General features: G+C 38.6%; 1 protein-coding gene across 2 annotated transcripts; it reads right to left on the bottom strand.

The window, feature by feature from the left end:
• ZNF639 (zinc finger protein 639) lies at nucleotides 1–11,264 on the bottom strand. Of its 2 annotated transcripts, none has more exons than XM_030329760.2 (6): nucleotides 10,998–11,264; nucleotides 7,498–7,571; nucleotides 6,740–6,808; nucleotides 5,629–5,739; nucleotides 3,227–3,361; nucleotides 1–3,094 (listed from the first exon to the last, which is right to left on the bottom strand). In XM_030329760.2, the coding sequence occupies exons 3-6, from the start codon at nucleotides 6,795–6,797 to the stop codon at nucleotides 1,941–1,943; spliced, it is 1,458 nt and encodes a 485-aa protein (XP_030185620.1). In that variant the 5' UTR covers nucleotides 6,798–6,808; nucleotides 7,498–7,571; nucleotides 10,998–11,264; the 3' UTR covers nucleotides 1–1,940. The 2 variants fall into 2 exon arrangements, with proteins under 2 accessions (XP_030185620.1, XP_030185622.1); XM_030329762.1 differs by lacking the exon at nucleotides 10,998–11,264 and adding an exon at nucleotides 10,799–10,978.
• Nucleotides 11,265–21,565: the final 10,301 nt, after the last annotated feature.

The raw sequence follows: 21,565 nt of genomic DNA, 5'->3' as shown, positions 1-21,565 counted from the left end.
TCAAAGTAAAAAGTTTTTATTGGACAAACTGTCAGTGAGATGTGGCCTTAAGCTGCAGATTCATCAAAAAGTACAAAATTATATATGGTTCTGAAACTTGGATTAATATTTCCTGAGGTTTCCTTATAATCACTTTGATTACTAATGTGATCAAATGTAAAGCAGTAAAATACAGAACTGAGGAAAAAAAAAAAAAACAAAACAAAACCAAGGCATTACTTATTTAAAGTTTGTTTCCTGAAAATAAAATTCCTGAAGCTGGACGTATATCAAAAAAGCATAAAAACAGAATTACCAAGAAGGTAGCCGAGTGGCTAAGTCAAGTAGTCATGGAAAACACACCAAGGACAAACCTTAGATCTTAATGTAACATGGTGTAATGGAAACAACACTAGACTAGAAGCCAAATAACTTGGATTCCACTCCTGTCTGCTACAACTGATGTTGTGACCTTGGCCTATTTCTACAATAGGAAACTGGAGGGTTTACACCAAATGGTTTCTAAGATTCCCTGCCTGTTTAAACCACTATGATTTTAAGTCTTCTAAGAAACATTTCTATCAGGTAACCCTACCTGGAATGTTCCAATCAGATAAGTTTCTAGGAATATAACTATACAATATATGACAACTGTAGAGATAAAAATGGTTTTTAAAAAACTTGTTGCTGCCACCATTCTCAAAATAGGCTACATTTCCATGGTTCTTGTAGTGGGAGAACCGTATGTTGTAAATTGGTCTCTTCAACTATATCAATATTCCTGAACAAGAATATTGTTAGCAGCAGTGTTTATTGGAGTCCAATGATAGACAAAATTCTATTTTTGTGATACTGCTACTTAAGAAGCTGCTATTGAATTGTAGTTGTTATGTCTCTTCCTCCCATCCTCCAATTCATATGTTGAAGTCCTGAGCCCCAGTACCTCAAAATATGAGCTTATTTGGGGATAAGGTCTTTACTAGGTTAAAATAAGATCATTAGCGTTAGCACTAATCCAGTTATGACTGGTGACCTTATAAAAGGGGAAATTTGGGAGACAGACTTGTACACAAAGAGAACAGCACGTGAATAAAGACCGCCATCTACAAGCCAAGAAGAAAGGCCAGGAACACCTTATCTCTCAGATCTTCATAATTCTATGTTAACACTACAGTGTTAATATACCCACTATAGTGGGTTTTCTCAGTCAATAAATGATTTGACATCGGAAGTTTGGGCTGACTTTGCTGTTGCATAACTTAAAATAAATTGTGAACAGGTTGTGAGTTATAAAATGTTACTTTTTATTGTCAATGCCCTTACCAGTTCCTCCTCACTCCTATCTTAAATTATTTAACTCATGGATAGGGGTTGAAACAGAATAAAATAAAGACTGCCAACAAAACTGGATCTTCGCTTCCTATTGTAACATTTGCCTCCTAGTGTTATTAAAAGAATTACACAGATGGAGAGTCTACTGACAGCCTTGAGGATAATTCCTGATGGGGCATGCAAGAGGGAGAGTCTGGGTTCTTATTAATGGGAGTATCAGTGGACTTAATTGTATGTTACGTTGCATTTTAATGACTTTACATATAAAAAACTGAGCTTGTCTTGAGTTTAAAAAAGTTAATAGCACTCATGGTTACAGAAGGAAAACTGTGGTCTAGTTTCTTTAGTATATCTCTTTCTCATCAATTCATGAAATCAGAGCTTATGTAAGAAATAAGACAACACCAATAGTGGTTAAAACTATGAACTACCTGCATTGAAAATACCACATTTAGGATACCATTATAAATGTAATGAAAAATGGAGCAATGCTAAGAAAATGGGACAATTAAAAAAAATCTTACTTGTTAAAGACGATTCTCATAAGTTGCTTAAAATCATCTATTTTAACATCTCCAAAAGTCAAATTTATTATTTTACATTAATATTATGGCAGTTAAAGAAAATAATCAAGTTGTCTCATGGACTGGAAGGTGACTTATTAATTCCCTCTCATTTCCAAACCTCATCAAGCAGTCACTACATTTATGAGGTAAGTCAGCTGCATGCTTAAAATCTAGATGAATTTTAAGATCTTCAATTTGTCCTGTTGAATATTCACAGTATTGACATAAATAAATCCCTTCAGATAAATGTGAATTTAAATGTTTGCAATATTCTAGCATACTTGAAAAGCCTTTCCCACAGTCATCACAAACATGAGGAAAAATTTTAGTATGTTCAATAGCAACATGCCTGTTAACATTTGTATGAAGTCTACTCCGAAAACCACATACTTGACATACAAAGAAGTTTTTACATTTGTCAAAGGTAATTTTGCTTAAGAGGCTATACTGTCCATGTTCTCCATTGTTATACTTATCACTTAACTCAATTAATTTACATGCATGTTCATTTACCACGTGGCTATGCAAGTCTTCTGGATCATTTGTTTCATGTTCACAAAACTGACACAAGTACTGTTCATCACAGCTGTGCTCCTGGAAATGTAGGTAGAGTTCACTGCTTGAGGAGAACTGTACATCACACTGCTCACACCAATAAAGGTGGTCACTAAAATGGGTGTCTGCAATGTGCTGGCTGAGGTTCTCAAAAATCACTGTTTTATAATCACAGTATTTACAAATGTAGGGATCCTCTTCATGCAGTTTGGCATGCTCGATCAGAAGCACGTTGGTAGAGAAACTTTCCTTGCATACTCGACATACATTTGAATCAGTACGCTTATGCTTCAGGATCATATGCTGCTTTAAGTCAGAAAAATATTTGCTGTTGAACTCACAAAGTTCACATTTATAGAGGCCACTGCTATTAGCTCTCAGTAAAGGCCACTTCTGCTGGGCAGTCACATTCAAAGCTTGGCTCTTGTCAAGAATTTTGCAAAGTTTAGATGGCGGCTCCTCATCAGTTTGGTCTTGGAGACTCTCAGAGGAATTGTTTTCTGTTTCTATATCATAATCTTCAGAAATTGCATGCACTTCTGCAGCAATTGGAACATCTTCAGCGGTGTGAACTTCTATAGGACTCTCTTCTTGAATTTGTTGGTTGACTGATTCAGGTGAGTCACACTCTTCATCACAAATTTCAATATCAGCAGATTTTTCTGAAAAAATGTAATAAGTCTATTATTATCATTAAATAAGACCTATTAAATAAATAATTGGTACAAAATTTATTTTACACATTTTATTAATGTATATAAAATAAATAAATGCGATTAACTAGTTTCCCTAACCTGTAGAAAAGGCAGTGTGGTCTAGAATTCTAAGTACAGGACTGGGAACCAGGTAGTTCTGATTTCTATTTCTGGCCTTGATCCCATCTGTAAATTTTGGCAGGTCATTTGATGTCTCTGTATCAGAATCATCATCTGTAGAAAGAGATTTGGAAAAATACTTATTATTTATACCAAAATATTAAATATTAATTATTACTAAAGCACTAAGTGTTTTCAATACAATTTTGAATTCTGATAGGAACTAAAGGACTTAGATTTAGCCAGGAAAAGAGATGTTATCCATATACCACAGATACCCAAAAAATCTGTCCAATCAAGCAACTGCTTTTGCTTCCATGCGCCCCATTTGTACTACAATCTACTTTTTAAAGTTACTTAGGAATTTTAAGTTTAAATTTCTGACTTTGAATAAACCTTTATTCCCTTAGCCCAGCCCCAATGTTTTAAAGTTAGCATGGGGAAACTGAAATACAGGTCAATAGAAAAAGCTGGGCTTCAACATCATGTCAGTGTTGTTTTTAATAGACTTTAAATTTTTAGAAGTTCTCAGAAAAAAATTTGAGAAGATTGTACGCAGAATTCCCACATAACCTGAATTCAGTTTCTCTATTCTCTTATAAAAAGATGGTACATTTGTTCCAATTAATAACCAATACTGATAAGATGGTATTAACTAAAGTCCATACTTATCCAGATTTCCTTAGTTTTTACCTAATGTCCTTTTTCTGTTCCAAGATCCTAAGATTCCACATTACATTCAGTTGTCATCTCTCTCTAGGCCTCTGTTAGCTGTGGCAGTTTCTCAGACTTTCCTTGTTTTTGATGATCATGACAGTTTTGAGGAGTACAAGTCAGGTATTTTGTAGGATGTCCCATTAATGAAATGTTGTTTTTTTCATGATTAGACTGGGATTATGGGTTACTGGAGGTAGACCAGAGAGGCAAACTACCATTTTTACCACATCATATAAAGGGTACACACTATTAACATGATTTATTACTATAGACTGATTACCTGGTTGAAGTAGTATTTAGCAGGTTTCTCTGCTGTAAAGTCACTCTTTTACTTTGGAAGGAAGTCCCTGCTTGCAGTCCTTACTTAAGGAGTGGGAAGTCATGCTCCACCTCCTTGAGGGAGGAGTGTTTATATAAATAACTTGGAATTCTTCTGTATAGATTGCTTTCTTACATGAGGGTGCCTGGGTGGCTTGGTCGGTTGAGCATCCGACTCTTGATTTCAGCTCAGGTCATGAACTCATGGTTCCTGAGTTTGAGCCCTACATCAGGCTCTGTGCTGACAGTGCAGAGCCTGCTTGGGATTCTCTCCCCCTCCCCATGCATGCTCTCTTTCTGTTTTAAAATAAATAAATAAACTTAAAAAAAAAAGATTTCTTTCTTATTTACTTAGTCATATCAGTATGAACTCATGTGTATTTATTTTATACTTTGGGTTATAATTCTTTTTTTTTTTTTTTCCTCTCTAATTGTTTCAGCTTTGGCTGCTGGGAGCTCTTTCAGTCAGCCCCTGTGTTTCTTTGACATACCTGTATTGTGTGTGTATGTGTGTTTTGAGTACCTCCTTATTTTCTGGCACTACAAAATGCTCCAGTCTCATATATTTCCTGCTTCAGAACTAGAATCAGCCATTTCTCTAAGTACCAGTTCTTTTTACTGGAGAATGGTTTTAGAAACCAAAATCTGGGCACTGGTGTGCTCACTCCTACTGGGGTGTCATTTCTTTTAGGCCCTCTCAGCTAACAGACCAAAAATGTGTGTACACTGCCAGATATACAGAGACATATCTATAAATATCTCTGTATGTAACCATCTATGTCTCTATTAAGCCAAACAGGAGTTCACACAGATGTCTCCAACGCCTCATGTTTTTTAAAAATTTATGTTTCTGTGTCTATGAGAGGAGTTCAAGGAAACTGGCAGTTTTGATGGTTGCAAAGAAAGAACAAATGCAAGTTGTTGTCATTTACCCAATGCTCTAGAAAAGCCTCAATAGAAGATGCAACATTGAAAAACACTAAATCATTCACCCTGTTTCTTCCTTCCATTAGCCCTCTAGACTACAGCTAAGTGGAAGAACTGTATGTAATACTATTCTTAACCTTTCTTCATAAATCTTCCCAACTCTGGATTGGTCTCACTTTGCCATCAACTCCTAGCCACCTAAAATGGACTTAGGAGAATGTGCTTTTTATTTATAGGTCTGAAATAACATTAAAAATAAAAAATTCACATACTTGTTTTCTTACAAAAAATTGTTTCCTTACATTTAAACAAATTTAAACACTTGCCCACTTAGAAATCATCATTTTCACCCACATTTTCAAAGAAATACAAATACATAAAAGCAACTTAAAGAATATTTTAGAAAATATTAGATATACCTTTGTTGTCAAAATATTTTAAGTCTGGTTGTCTCATAGAACAAACACTGTAACAATGATCAGAAAAAATTCCATTGAATCCATCTGCAATTCTGCTTATTCCAGAGGAATCTGAACATAAGAGCAAAATTTTACAAATTCCAGGTAAACATACATACACTTAATAACAGCCATCCCATTATCCAACATATTTTCATATTTGAAATTTTCATATTTGTAATAAAGTATTAACATTTCCCTTAATTCTGAAAGCTTCTACATTTCAGACCTGATACTGAACTGAGCTTTGAAAGAACCACAAATTACACAATTTACAATATAACACCTTGAAGCACACAAAAATAGACTTGCCTTACAGTCAGAATTCCACAAATTATAAATATGTGATAATGTATTAACTGCAAAAAACATTGAATTAACTACCAAGATCTGCCATATAGTGAAGACAAAACCCAAGGCATAGGGGAAATGGTCTGAGGATCAGTTAGGGCTTCTGAAGAGTCATTTCAAGTCTTGTCTGGGATGAGCTGGCAAGCGCTGAACGAGATTTAATGTCCTCAGATATGAAGAATGTGTAGCTTGGGTGGGTTAACAGGTATGCTAGAGACTGTCTCAAATACATGTGGTCACAAAGACTTCTCTTCTTAAGACCTCTCTTGCTGCCAAGACAGCAGAGCCAACCTCAACCAAAAGATCTAAGATAATACAATCAAAATGGAAGTTCACATTTCTGAAAATAATGTACAGGATAAAACATTTTTTTCCGCAATCATGCAAAATATCTCCCACCAAGGTTAATGTTGTGCCTTAAGAACAAGTCTGGGAATCACACAGACAAATCTCAATTATGCTGTATAAGCATGCAACCTTGGGTATCTAATTTTAAGTATCTATCAACCATTAAATTGTATTAAATAATGTTTGTAAAGTTCCGATGTGTGCCTAGCACATGGTAGACAATGAACAATGTATATTCAGAGAATTTAAAGTTTTCTCTTACCTGAAAACGGACCCAGATATTTAACTGTTATTTGATCCATTTATGAGAAAATGGGTAAGAATACAATTGTATGGGAATTAATCCATGGCCCAACTTTAAAAGTCTACTGACCTGAGTAACGAGAAGGGTGTAATGTCTTCCTTTTTCTTTTTTTAGGATATTCATTCATATCTTTTCAATCTGAAAATGGAAAAATTTAACAAAAGTATCAAAAATAAAAACTGTTAACATTTTATAAAAATTCCACCTAACCAAAGAATTTATTGGCAATAAGAAATGTGTGTGCCACTTGAAAACCTATTTCCTAAGAGAAATGTTAAATAATGCCTCCATTTGTATTTTGGATTTATTTTTCTGATCAAGTTTAAAAGTAGGACACCAATATCTGCGTTGTTTTTTTTTTTTTTTTTTTCTCTTGGCGAGGTTGAGAAATTCATTTCAAATGTTGATGTAACTGTGAATACTGGACAATTACAATAAGCCGTACTCTTAGCTTTTATTTAAAAAAAATTGCTCTTATGGTACCATGTTAAGAATAAAACAAGTCCGTTTCTTACAACTGAGAATATTTTGATACACTTTTCAATCTAAAGGTGGATATAATGCCTTCAAAAAATACTGTCACAGATCTTTATCTCCTGACTTTCAAAAAATATACTCATCACATAGAAGCTCAGAATACAATTTTCAAGAAAAAATCCTTTTCTTACTTGTAAGGTCACATTCAACACTCTACTGAGAACAAAACAGGTAGCAATCATTTAATGATTAATCATTTACTCAAACAATTAATCAAATCATCATTAAGTGATTGAATTTCCACAGACTGTTACAAAATTGACTAATTGGTTTTGCCACATTCCACTTACTTGGTATAATTCTTAATACTGTGGTGAGGAGAAATGAATTACAGGGAAGTTTTCACAGATGGTAAAAAAATAGCCTGTAGCAAAATACACAACAGAAGTCATATAAGCAAAAATGTAGTTCACTTCTGAGACTCAAGAATACAATGGCACCAGGTCTTTAATTAACTGGAAAATTATATGGAAATAATTCAAGTATAAATAAGCTTTTGGATATACTGTATAAACACTAAAAATTGATAAATATATATGTGTCATATTTCTCTGAAATAAACTTACCTTCTAAAGCTATAGCTATATTTTAACACCAAAACAGGAATATAAATCAGCCTACTTTATTCAGCCATAATGAAAGCAAATAGAATGAAAGCAAACCAAATCAGACTTCAAACTGTTTAAGTCCTTATAGATTATCCAACAATATAAGAACAATGACCACTTACTGAGCACCAATCACGTAACAGGTTGTGCACCTACTTTATCTTATTTAATCCTATAACATGATAAATGTACAACAGTCTCTCAAAATTATTTACCCCTTGTTATTGATGAGAAAACTGAAGCACAGTAAGATTAAATAAAGACTATTCTTAATAACTGGTAGAGTTGGAATTTGAATAAAGATCAAATTTTAAAGCACATGCTTTGAAAACAAATAGGGAAATAAAGAGATCACCCCAATTCAAGTAACAGATTAGTGTCAGAATCAGAACTACCTCTTCCATTTCAGGTTAGTGTTCCTTCACTGTAGAAATGGGCAAGTAAGGAATGTCAGAAAAAGATATTGAAGTTTTCTCCGCCAGCTTTACATGCTGCTTTTCTTACCATCAAAGCAATATATATAGCAGGTAGAACTTGGTACCATTAGTGAGACCATCTCATTTCTTTTTTTTTTTTTTTTTAATTTTTTTTCAACGTTTATTTATTTTTGGGACAGAGAGAGACAGAGCATGAACGGGGGAGGGGCAGAGAGAGAGGGAGACACAGAATCGGAAACAGGCTCCAGGCTCTAAGCCATCAGCCCAGAGCCAGACGCGGGGCTCGAACTCACGGACCGTGAGATCGTGACCTGGCTGAAGTCGGACGCTTAACCGACTGCGCCACCCAGGCGCCCCAGAGACCATCTCATTTCTAATGATAAGTGTACATACTGTCTGCTGCTTCACTAGGTTCTGGGTGTATTAATTAGCACTACAGGTGATGTGATAACACAGTATTAAGACAGTGCTTTTTAGTTTACTGAACATTTCTCGATCTTATTTTACTGATGAGGAAACAGATTCAGGGAAAGTCAAGTCATCTAAGTTGCAGAACCAGAGATGAAAAAGCATGCCTTCTGAGTTCTGAACAACTAACTCTGTGTAAGTAATTTTCATTGCTAATCACTATTACCAGTAAGTTACATCTTGGTTCCAGTTCTTACTTAGCCACCAACGGGAGGAAGGGAAGGAAATCACCCAAAGAAACAGACAACAGTGAGATTTATAGAAATATCTATCTATTATATCTATCTATCTATCATGCCTCACCTACCACAAATAGCATTCCTTGAACCCTTCCCAGTCAAGTGCCTTAAAAAATCAAAAATTTCCGATTATGTAATAAACTAAAATTTCAAGACTTATTCCTAATACCTCTTCTGTATGCTTCTAAAATTTAAAAAGCCCAGAGCATCACACTTCATGTTTTAAATGCTCTAAAACTGTCAGCCGAACATTATAGTATCTTCTTGCAATTTCAGAATACACTTCAAATTCTTTCCAACCAGAAGAATAAAAAAGTAAGGAAAGGAAACCAAGCATAGCATTAAAATTGATGTTGCAAGCTGGCATGGATTCAGGTGAGAGGAAGAGGATCATCTTGATCAGGAAAGGTCTGACTCCTACTCAGGGCTGAACAATATCCAAACATTTATCAGACCCCCCCCCCCCCCCCCCCCCGCTTTGGCAGGATGCTAAGATGCCTACTCAAGACCAAAAATGCTATCCATCCTTCATTTCAGCAAATATTCTTATGGACTTTTTGTATACATAACTACCCTGATGAAGAAGTTTGGCTTTTTACTCAGAGATGTCACATAAACCTTTGCTCACTAGTCTTCCTCTCATGGGTAAGATTCTGAATCATGTGCAACTTATCATTCACTCCCTCTTCTCCACTTAAACTGCACATGTAATACATGTCACTGCAGGAAAATTAAGAAAAGGTTTAGAAACCAAGTTAATTAAATCACCTAGAATCTATTCACCCAGAAAAACCATTAGCATTTTGGGGTATAGACATCTAGGCATTTCCCTATGTTAAGGTATATATAAACATTTTACATTTTTGTAAAAATGTATATGTTTCATGTTTGACACATGAAACAATTTTTTTTAAAAGCAACTTACAAAATACATATCAGCCTCTTTCCACCTGTCATTTTTTTTCAATAAGAATGTACAAAACACCACATTAACAGGCAGTTAGTACCTGTATCAAAAAGATCAACATTTAAGGCCTTTCACTCAGTGTAAATATTCTCTAGCAGATACAAAAATAAGGCAAGTATTTACAATCAAAAGCTCTATTTTTACAACAGCATTTTAACAGCAAGTTCTTTTCTAGCCTCATTTCAAAATAAGTATATAAACTCCAGATGTTAAAAGAACTGAAACATAAAAATGTTTCGGGAGAGTCTTTGAACTAGAACCAACTGTGTGCCCAACTTGAGTGTCAGTCTTTCCTGAAATACAAATTTTTATCTCTTTGTAAAGAGAGAAACTGCTTCAAATTACTTGCGTCCCAGGTTATGCTGAAGAAGAAAACCAAAGGGGTGTATAAGCACCCTAACGAGGGGCCGAGGCCACCGCCCGGAGACTGGAGCGCCAGAACCAACGCCTGCTTTCTGCGGCTGTGGCTCGGGGCGAACAAGGGATGCGCCGCCAGAGGGTCTCGAAGACGCCCCGCACGACCGGGGGCGGGAGCCCAGCCGCCGTAGGACACGACTGTCGGAGGGGCCGCGCAGGAGCGTCCGGGACCCAGCCGCCTCCACGCCCGTGCCACGCGCCAGGCCCACAGGGGCCGGGTGACCAGCGGGGACTCCCAAACCCCGGCCCCAAAGGCGCCATAAGGAAAAGAGCCGCAGGGGGCCTAGGCGTCCTCCCCGGGAGGGGGAACTGCCTTCGGGATGGGGGAGGGGCCGGCATCCCGCCATAAAACGGAGACAGGGTTTCAGTTTAAAAGACGCCGTCCGGTCTTCCATGTCCTCTCGCGTGGGAGGCTGCGTCCGCACACCGCCGGCCCGCTCTTCCCTCACACTCACCGGGACCCCAGGGCCTGTCCGGCCAGCCCAGGCGCAGCTTCGAGGCGGCGGCGGCCAAGGCGCCCGAGCGCGGGAGGAGGGGCCGCGCCACTGTGGCCCTCGCGCTCCCGGGCGCTCCTGCAGGGCAGCCCCTCTCCCTCCCGCGCGCCTCACGCCCTGCCAGCCAGGCCCCAGGCCCAGGCTTGGCTGCCGCACTCACCGCCTCGCTCCGCGCCTGCGCCGCGCACCTCAGGGGCCCGCCGACTAGGCGGGGAGGTGACTAGGTGAGAGTGAGAGGGGGGAGGGCTTGGGGGGGGGGGGATCCGGCTGCGAGGCCACGCCGCACTCCAGACCTGGGAGGGACCACCGGCCTTTAGCCCCGGGGGTGGCCCATCGGCCCGCGCCCCCTGCTGGCACCTCTGCGCCGCCGCAGGCTTCTTCCGGACGGGGTACCGCCCCTCCCATGCGGAGCGGGTGATTCCACTCCCTAGAATTGCTCCCGACGAGGCCACCAAGGGGACTCCCCCCGCCCCGGGCGGGCTTTCAGCCCTTTCTCCCGCCCCTAGAGAAGTGGGAGAAGCGCAGCTTGCCAGCGGCCCCTTTCCCACCCGGCTCCTCCAGGGGGCGTGCTAGAGTGGTCTGGGACGGGTTAGGCGTGGCAAATGGCATTTCAACCCCCAGAGTGGCAGATGCTTGCTGCGTATGTAAAGGGAGATGGCAGAGTCACGGTTTTACCGAGGCCCCTTCAAAGAACTACGCAGGGCTGTGGATCTGTTTACCAGGGCAAGAAGGTGAAAATCTTGAAGATCGATGAGTCGTTACTAGGCTTCAGTGGGAAGCCTTGATTCAAGAAATCCCGGTGGAATGAATGTGAAATAATAGGGGATTGGATTTGATTATTTAATTCTTTTCCCGACTGTGAGCTTCTAGGAGCAGATGTAGAGAGGATTAAATTGAACAAGCATAAGTAAATTTGTGAACACGGTTTCATAAATGATCTCTGTATAAGTGTGGTCATATGTTTAATCTTTAATAGTAAATTGAAGTTGTCAGTCCCAATTTACAAATTAGAAAAGCAAAGGACTAGACACTAGATTTTATTCATTTTTGTAACCTCAGCACCCGGGTTACAATAATTGTTAAGTAGATGAATAAGGCCCATGTGGATTATCACATGCTCAAGGTCACTCGGATGGTTAGGGCCGCAATCTGTGTCTTTTCATCCATGGCCATTGTGCTTTTTGTGATTACCACATGCTACCCAACCAAACGCTGGAGAGTAATAATCACAGACCTTACTCCGATCCCTCCAGCTGTATCCCAGAAGATAAAGCCTTATTTTAAAGAGACAGTTTGTGAGGCTCAATTTTTATGACCTCAACTTTTAAGTGTATGCTCAGCCCAAATAAGTGAATGTTTACGAATGCAGCCATGGCCTGAATAAAGTAAGAAGAGATTTAGTGGTATCTTTTAATCCTAGTATAGTTAGTACCTGCCACCGAATAGGGAATGGACACGTTTGTTGAATTTATGAAGAACAGTATGCCTCCTTCTCTCCTCTGGCTGGGCTGTTTCCGGATGTGACACAGTGGAAGCCACAAGGGGGTGGTATGGGACCATTTTAAGTTACTGTTTTGCTCACGCTTAGCCTTGTGCCAAACGAAATCATTACATTTTAGGCTGAAGTTTTATTTCAAAACATTTTGCAGTAAGAGAAAACCCCACCCCCCCACTTCAGCGCATTACTTAAACAAACAAACAAACCCACATGATTTTCCCTTAACCAGAGAAGTAAATAAGAGCATCACAATGTTTACATGTCCTTTAGCATAATCACAAGGCAGAGGCTACTTGATGTTCTTTGATTAGGTGGAGTATGTTTTCCAGTTTCATTTTTTGCCTCTCCCTTTTCCAATCCTTCCTTTTAAAGGGAGGGTGGTGGCGGCAGGGATGAAACCCTCAGATCTCAAAAAAGTACCAAGTTGTAGAGTTTGCGATCTATAATTTTGACTAAAGGGCTATTGAATCATCCTTTCTTCCAACTTTTTAAAATCACATTTGTAGCACAGCTTAATTTTTTCCTGATTAGAAAAGGCATACATCTTTATTCCATAATAGAGACATTAGAAAGCTATGAGTAACAAAAGGAAAAGGTATCATAATCCTACAACCAGAGCTAACTAATGGTAACATTTTGCTCAAGAGCTGTACATTTTTTAAAAATCTATATCCATCTAGAATTTGTTTTAAAAATTTGGATATTATTGTTTATGTTATTCTATAACAGCTTTTCCCCCCACTCAAATATGGCATGAATATTTTTTATGCTATTAATGTTAATGGCACCTTGGAATTCTACTATAAGCAAACATACAGTTAAATAGTGGATGGTTAGGTTGTTTCTATTTTAAAAAATGCTTGCCAATTTGCTAAGTAAAATACAGTATTCCACTTTAATTTATATATATATTTTTTGTGAACTTGAATGTTTTCTCGTGTTTATTGGCCATTTATATTTCTCTTGAGAATTTGCAGTTGGTATTCTTTGTCCATTTTTTATAGGCTATTTATCTTTTTAAAGAAAATGGAAATTTTTAGCCTTTTACCTGAGATATATATTGCATATATTTCTTTCTAGTTTGTTGTTTGCTTTTCAATTTTGTTAATGGTGCAAATGTTTTAAACTTTTGTGAAATCGTGTCTATTAATCTTTTCCTTTACAGATTCTATTATTGGCCTTATGCTGAAATAAACTTTTCTTCTATCCAATATCTAGTTGCATTTTTTACTTTAGCTTTTTAGTTTGTAATTTATTTTGGGGTGTGAGATGAAGAGAACTCTCTCACCCTCTTTCTGTCATAATACTTTTTTCACATTTCTCTCCATCTTGGATAGCAGACTGAAATTAAATTTGTAAGAGTAGCTTCATCTGATGCTCAATTAACTTCTTAAGGCATTGGTTTTCAAACTTTAACTGCATCAGAATCACTAGCAGGTCTTGTCATACTGTAAGTTTCTGTGCACTAGCCCCAGTTTCTCATTGGATAAATCTGGGCTGGAGCTGAGTGCTGCTGATGTTGTTGACCTTAGGATCATGCTTTGAGAGCCACTGTCCCAAGGCTTTCCCCACCCAACCCCATCCTAGCAAATAGGCTTTTCACTCTTCCACAGACAGGCTCTAGCTTTTCTTGCCTGTGTGGTTCAGCATGTTTTTTCTACCAGCAATTTCTTTACCTTGTTTCTGTCTGTAAGATCAAGCTCACAGTTTATCTATTCTGTGAAATCTTTGACTTTCCCTAGCAGGGATATCTTATCACTCTTCAGACACTCAACAGTATTTGGTACATTGGTCCAATTACACCAGAGATGCATTTACTGTGAAGGAAACAATGCTTAAGCCTCAAGTCCCCTCAATTGCATGAGCCTCTTCCAAAATGAGGTATTTGTAATTTTATATTCTTGTGTAATTTTGTATTTAAATTAAATCACATTTTGTATTTATAATTTTATATTCTTTTTCTTAATTTGGCTCCCCCAATTTGCATAAACTTCCTTTCTCACAAACATTGTCTTCACCCCTGTTTATCATATTGTTTCTCCACAGACTTTGAATTCTGGTTGTATTATATTCCAGTCTGCTCCATCTCCCTGCTTAGCAGTGTCTTGCATAGACCCTTATTCATTTTTAATTAAAAAAAGTGTTTTATTTTTGTATGTTAACTAGCTTGGATCTAAATTAAAAAATAAAGTAAATGTTTTCTTTTTTTAAAAATATTTATTTATGGGGTGCCTGGGTGGCTCAGTCGGTTAAGCATCTGACGTTGGCTCAGGTCATGATCTCAGTTTGTGGGTTTGAGCCCCGCATTGGGCTGAATGCTGACACCTCAAAGCCTAGGGCCTGCTTTGGATTGTGTCTCCTTCTCTCTCTGCCTCTCCTCTGCTCATGCTCTGTCTCTCAAAAATAAATAAATGTTAAAAAAATTTTTTTAAAAATATTTATTTATTTTTGAGAGAGTAGGGAGGGCCAGAGAGAGAAGGAGACAGAGAATCCGAAGCAGGCTCTGCACCATCAATGCAGAGCCCAATGTGGGGCATGAACCCATGAACTGTGAGATCATGACCTGAGCAGAAGTCAAATGCTTAACCGACTAAGCCACCCGGTGCCCAACTCATTCATTTTTTAGGTAAAATATTCACTGCACATATACCTTTGGTCCAGCACTATACTAGGTACTAGGGATACAGTGTGATCCGGATAGACATATGCTTGCCTTGCTGCTCTTTATAGTACAGTAGGGAAGATAGGCAATTAGATGGCACTAGAATGTGATGACTAAACTTATATAAAGTAAGTGAAAAATGTTATGGGACCATATGACAGGTTGCCTTACTTGGTCTAAAAGGATGGGGCAGAAAAAAAAAAAAAATAAAAGGATGGGGCAGGTAGAGAATCTAGGTATTCAACTTATTGTCCTGGCCACCTAGCTTGCTGATGCTAGTGCAGACCTGACCGAGTGACATACTTATGACTCAGACATGAGGCAGCTGTATGCCATAGCCTAGTGTCAGGGACCTTACATCCCCAATAGAGACAACTGGACTCCATAATTTTGAACCACTGAGACAGAGGTCCTCTAAACAGCCAGCCCAGTGCTTTTTTTGTGTAAGTTTATTTATTTTTGAGAGACAGAGAGAATGCTAGTGTGAGAGGGGCAGAGAGAGAGGGAAACACAGAATCCAAAGCAGGTTCCAGGCTCTGAGCTGCCAGCACAGAGCCCGACCCAGGGCCTGAATTCACCAACCACGAGATCATGACCTGAGCCGAAGTTGGACACTCAACTGACTGAGCCATCCAGGCGCCCCAGCCCAATGCTTTCAAAACCAGCAACCAGATGTACATAGTCAGCCCACTCACACTCTGCTTCCTTAAAATGGAACAGAGACAGTCTTTTAGCTTTAAAAGACACTCCATCTTCCCTTCCCTGAACCTTATCACTGAGAGTCTACCTAGACTGTATTCTGGATCAAGTTCTCTGCTTGGCTATCAAACTTTTCCACTCAGTGCTGAATCTTCAACTGCTATTAGTCTTTATTTTTTCTTTAATGGAATGAACAAATTAATGAATGATAAAATCTGACTAGATTTCCTTATTATAATATTAATAATAACTTGTATACTGTACAGCACTTTTTATTTTCTAGAGTACTGACCTTACGGCATCTGGGAATGAAGGTCAAGAGTTGTATCCATTTGATAGATTTAAACTCAGACATATATACCTGCAAAGATCTGAAGACTGAACCATATTAAGGGAGATTGAGATTAATAGATGACAAAGAGGAAGCATTTTCCCAGTAAATAGGTATATTTGTTGTCCCTAGGAAGAAAACTCATTGATTGTATAGATTTGCGGAAGGTGTTACTATTGTTGCACAATATCCAATGTCTGGTGCTCTCTGCTTTCAGGCATACAGGAGATTATACTCCCTGCCCTGTTTAAAGTTAGGTAGAACCACATGATGTGCATTGGCCATTGAGATGTCTGTACAAGTGTTATGTGTTACTTCTAGGTGGAAGCATTTCATTTCTAGCACTTGCTTCCCTAGCCTCCCCTTCCTCTGACTGAAGAGCTATCAGCACTCATAACAGACATGACATGAACAAGAAATTTTGTTGTATGAAATTGATAAGCTTTGGGATTGTTATTGAAGAATCACTAATTCATCAATAATCACTGACTGATATACGCTCTGAATTTATACATTCCCTTCATTGTGGTCTGAGGCGAAAGAACAGAATCTATTAAAATCTGTATTCCATTAGAGTGTCTTTGGACTTTAAGTTCAATTATTTATTCAATTAACAAGCATTTATGAAAGCCTACCATTTGTAAGATAACTATAGTAGCCACTGTGGAGGGGAAAAAACAAAACTATGTTTTTGATTACTTTTATGGCAGTCTTACCAGGTCACACTGAAAATCCATGTAAATCTATTAGAACTATAATTTTCTTGTAGTTTTTTCATGTAGCACTTCTCACATTTCACACCAAGTGGTGCCATATACCAAATGATAACCATGGGGGCTGCTTTTGATGATTGGGAATATCCAGATGACTTACCTATTTCAAACTTTGACTAGCCCAAAATGAATAGCATTGTTTTCCTTGTTGGCAATGGGAGTCAAAAAGCTGAAGGCATAATTATTCATTATGAATGCTAATCATCATAAAATACCACTTCTGGGAGGGGGTGGATAGGAGCTCTGTGGCATCTTCCCAAGTGGACTGTATGCTTTGTGAAGGTAAGAAATGAGTCTGCCTTGTTGAATGTAGATCCTGAAGCCTAGCACAATGTTGACACAGAGTAATCACTTAATATTTATTGTGTGAATGAAGGAAAAAAAGGAAAGGATGTCTGAAATCTGTACCACAGGTAAATATTGGTAAAATGTTTAGCTCATTTTGTGTGTTCAAACTATGTTTAATAGTAAAAATTTACTTAGTCCCATTTTCTCACTTTAAGCTTTCCTCCAAAATGTGTTTTGAAATGTGAAATTCATTCTGAAATAGAAAAATTGATATGGATCCTTAAGAGAGGGTAACATCGAAGCAAGTTTAGCTTAGTGACTCCATGAAATGTAATAACATTGGTATCATTGAAGTCCCAGAAGAAGAAGAGAGAGAAAATGGAGTTTATTTGAGGAAATTATAGCTGAAAACTTCCCTAATCTGGGGAAGGAAACAGACTTCCAAATCCAGGAGGCAGAGAGAACTGCCATCAAAATCAACAAAACCAGGCCAACACCAAGACATATTGTAATCAAAATTGCAAAATACAGAGATAAAAAAAAATCCTAAAAGCAGCAAGGCAAAAGAAGTCCCTAACTTATAAGGGAAGAAGCACATGTCTACTCGGAAACGTGGCAGGCCAGAAGGAAGTGGCATGATATATTCAATGTGCCGAATGGGAAAAATATGCAGCCAAGAACACTTTATCCAGCATGGCTATCATTCAGAATAGGAGAGATAAAGAGTTTTCCAGGCAAAAACTGAAGGAGTTCATGACCACTAAATCAGCCCTGCAAGAAATATTATAGGGGACTCTTTAAGTGGGAAAGAAAGACCCAAAGCAACAAAGACTAGAAAGGAACTGAGAAAATCTCCAGAAACATTGACTTTACTGGTAATACGATGGCACTAAATTTATATCTAGCAAGAATCAGTCTGAATGTAAATGGACTAAATGCCCCAATTGAAAGACATAGGGTATCAGAATGGATAAAAAAGCAAGAAAGATGTATCTATATGCTGCCTGCAAGAGACTCATTTTCAACCTAAAGACACCTGTAGATTGAAAGTGGGGGGATGGAGAACAATTTATCATGCTAATGGATGTCAAAAGAAAGCTGGAGTAGCCATACTTATATCAGATAAACTAGATTTAAAATTTGTTTTTTAACGTTTATTTATTTTTGAGACAGAGAGAGAGAGAGCATGAACAGAGGAGGGTCAGAGAAAGAGGGAGACACAGAATCTGAAACAGGCTCTAGGCTCTGAGCTGTCAGCAGAGCCTGACGCAGGGCTCGAACCCACGGACCGTGAGATCATGACCTGAGCAGAAGTCAGACGCTTAACTGACTGAGCCACCCAGGCGCCCCAAGATAAACTAGATTTTAAACCAAAGACTGTAACAAGAGATGAAGAAGACCACTTTATCATAATAAAGGTATTTATCCAACAAGAAGACCTAACGATTGTAAATATTTATGCCTCCAACTTGGAATAGCTAAATATGTAAAATGATTAATAAACAAATAAATTAATTGATAATAATACAATAATAGTAGGGGACTATAATACCCCACCTATATCAATGGACAGATAATCTAAGCAGAAAACCAACAAGGAAACAATGACTTTGAATGACACACTGGACCAGATGGACTTAACAGATATTCAGAGCATTTCATCCTAACGCAGCAAAATACACATTCTTTTCATGTGCACATGGGATATTCTGCAGAATAGATCACATACTGGGTCACAAACCAGACCTCAACAAATACAGAAAGATTGAGATCATACCATGCATATTTTCCAACCACAATGAAATTTTGAAGTCAAAACCACACACACACAAAAAAAGTTTGGAAAGACCACAAATACATGGAGGTTGAAGAACATCCTACTAAAGAATGAATGCGTTAACCAGAAAACTAAAGAAGAAATAAAAAAAAAATACATAGAAGCAAATAAATATGAAATCATGACAAGTCTAAAACCTTTGAGATGCAGCAAAAGCAGTCATAAGAGGGAAGTATATAGCAATACAGGTCTACCTGAAGAAGCAAGAAAAATCTGAAATATACAACCTAACCTTACACTTAAAAGAAATAGAAAAAGAACAGCAAATGAAGCCTAAAGCCAGCAGAAGAAGGGAAATAATAAATATTACAGCAGAAAAAGATGATATATAAATTAAAAAAAAAACCAAAAAACTGAGTAGAACAGATCAATGAAACTAGGAGCTGGTTCTTTGAAAAAATTAATAAAGTTGATAACCCCCTATCCAGACTTATCAAAAAGAAAAGAGAAAGGACCCAAATAAATAAAATCATGAATGAGACAGAAGAGATGACAACCAATACTACAGAAATACAAACAATTAGAATATTATAAAAAATTATAATGCTAATAGTAATCTGGAAGAAATGGATAAAGCTAGAAACATATAAACTACCAAAACTGAAACAGGAAGAAATAGGAAATTTGAACAGACTGAAAACCAGCAAAGAAGTTGAATCAATAGTAAAAAATCTCCCAACAAACAAAAGTCCAGTGGCAATCTGGAAGAAATGGATAAAGCTAGAAACATATAAACTACCAAAACTGAAACAGGAAGAAATAGGAAATTTGAACAGACTGAAAACCAGCAAAGAAGTTGAATCAATAATAAAAAATCTCCCAACAAACAAAAGTCCAGGGCCAGATGGCTTCCTAGGGGAATTCTATCAAACATTTAAAAGAGTTAATACCCATTCTTCTTAAACTGTCCTGAAAAATAGAAATGGAAGGAAAACTTCCCAAATTATTCTACAGTGCCAGCATTACCTTGATTTAAAAACCATACAAAGACTGCACTAAAAAGGAGAATTACAGGCCAATATCCATGATAAAAATGGATGTAAAAATTCTCAACAAAATACTGGCATATCAAATCCAACAGTACATTAAAAGAATCATTCACCAAAATCAAATGGGGTTTATTCCTAGGTTGCAAGGGTGGTTCAATATTCACAAATCAATAGACGTGATACACCACATTAACAAAAGAAAAGAACCACAGGATCCTGTCAATAGATCCAGAAAGCATCTAACAAAGTACAGCATTCATTTTTCCCCCAACATTTTGTATCTTTAATAACATACACAATGGTTACCAACCATATTCATAATGAAAGTTATTCATAAAATATACCTAAAAATAACATTTTCCCACTTTTTGGTGTGAAAATGTTGAGAATGTCCCAGTGGGGGGTGGGGGTGGGTTGAGTAGGAAGATGGGGTTGGAATAGGGGGCCCTTGATTCCCTACAGCCTGAACCCCCATATCCCCTCCCTCCACCTGGGCTCCAGCACAACTCTTCAGCAGGAATAGAGAGACCAGAGGGTCTGTATGACTCCATGGCTGGGACAAATCTCTGGGTTATGATATAGTGTTCCACTTAAGTGAGGTCATGACAGAGTAGGGGGTGGGGAAAGGATCAAAGAAAAGTGGGTGGGGAAAGAAACCAAAAGCCAAACAATCCTCTTTCCCTTATTCTTTACCCCCATGTCTTTCAGCAAGAAGACCTGGGAGTGGACAAGGGTGTGTACTGGTTGTGGGAAGGGGATGTTAAGGCAACAGACTTCCTGACCTCACTTGCTGCCCTAGTTTCTGGCCTTCAACCTTTGCATCTGGAGAGCCAGGGCTGGGGGAGGGGCGGGAAGTGGGGAAGGTCTAGGGGATCTGGAGGAGGGTCTTGCTTTGCCCTTTCCCCTCGTAAAATTCAGGCTCCTCTGCCACTTTCTTGGCTCAGAGAGAGGCCTGGGGATTCTAAAAATGAGAGGGAATGATAAGAGAGATAAACCATTAAGAACTATATAAATATGCATCTTAAATAGGCCAAAGAAATTAATTGTAGAGAACCTCTGATATAAACAGGGCAGAAAGGAAGTGAGGGAACGGAGGGTGGCTCCTGTCCTCGGGGAATCATGGGAATGGGGAAGGAGAAGAAAGTGGCGAGGAGAGAGAAAGAGGCTCCTCCCCTCATCCACCACTTTCTCCTCAGCTCCTCTCAAATAACATCCAGGAGAGCAGGTTATCTACCCCACTTCTCTCTCTGCAAATGTCAGATGGTTCTGAGTAGGCCCCACAAGATAGGAGGAAGCTGCTCCCTTGGGAAGAGCAGGGGTGGGACGGGGCCAGGTTGGGGATGAAGGAGGGAAGGAGGGGCAGTTGGGCTGGCTGGTCCCTGCCCCCTTTATCCTGGTTGCTCCTTACTTACCTGAGCCTCCACAGAGATCCCTCATTGAGCCTGGGGGTGAGCAAGGCATGTGCCAATGTTAAACAAAAGTTAAAAGGATGAGAAGGTAGAGAATTACTAGCATGTATAGCTGAGCCAGCTCACCTTCTCACTGTCATGGAGAAGCCCTTTGGGGGTTAGCCCTCCCCCTCTCCACCCCCACCCAGGGAAGCTGTGCGTGCGCTGGGCTGTGGGTCCCATCAGATGGTGGAGGTTTTGTC

The sequence above is a fragment of the Lynx canadensis genome, chromosome C2 (genome assembly GCF_007474595.2).
Source record: "Lynx canadensis isolate LIC74 chromosome C2, mLynCan4.pri.v2, whole genome shotgun sequence".
NCBI lineage: Eukaryota > Metazoa > Chordata > Mammalia > Carnivora > Felidae > Lynx > Lynx canadensis.
This window is presented reverse-complemented; position numbering and strand designations above follow the sequence as displayed.

Excerpts from the sequence above, each read along its gene's own strand:
- ZNF639 (XM_030329760.2), bottom strand. The coding sequence starts at position 6,797 with ATGAATGAATATCCTAAAAAAAGAAAAAGGAAGACATTACACCCTTCT. Across the intron at positions 5,740-6,739 it reads ACACCCTTCTCGTTACTCAG|ATTCCTCTGGAATAAGCAGA; the intron begins GTCAGTAGACTT and ends TCTTATGTTCAG. Across the intron at positions 3,362-5,628 it reads AAAATATTTTGACAACAAAG|ATGATGATTCTGATACAGAG; the intron begins GTATATCTAATA and ends CTCTTTCTACAG.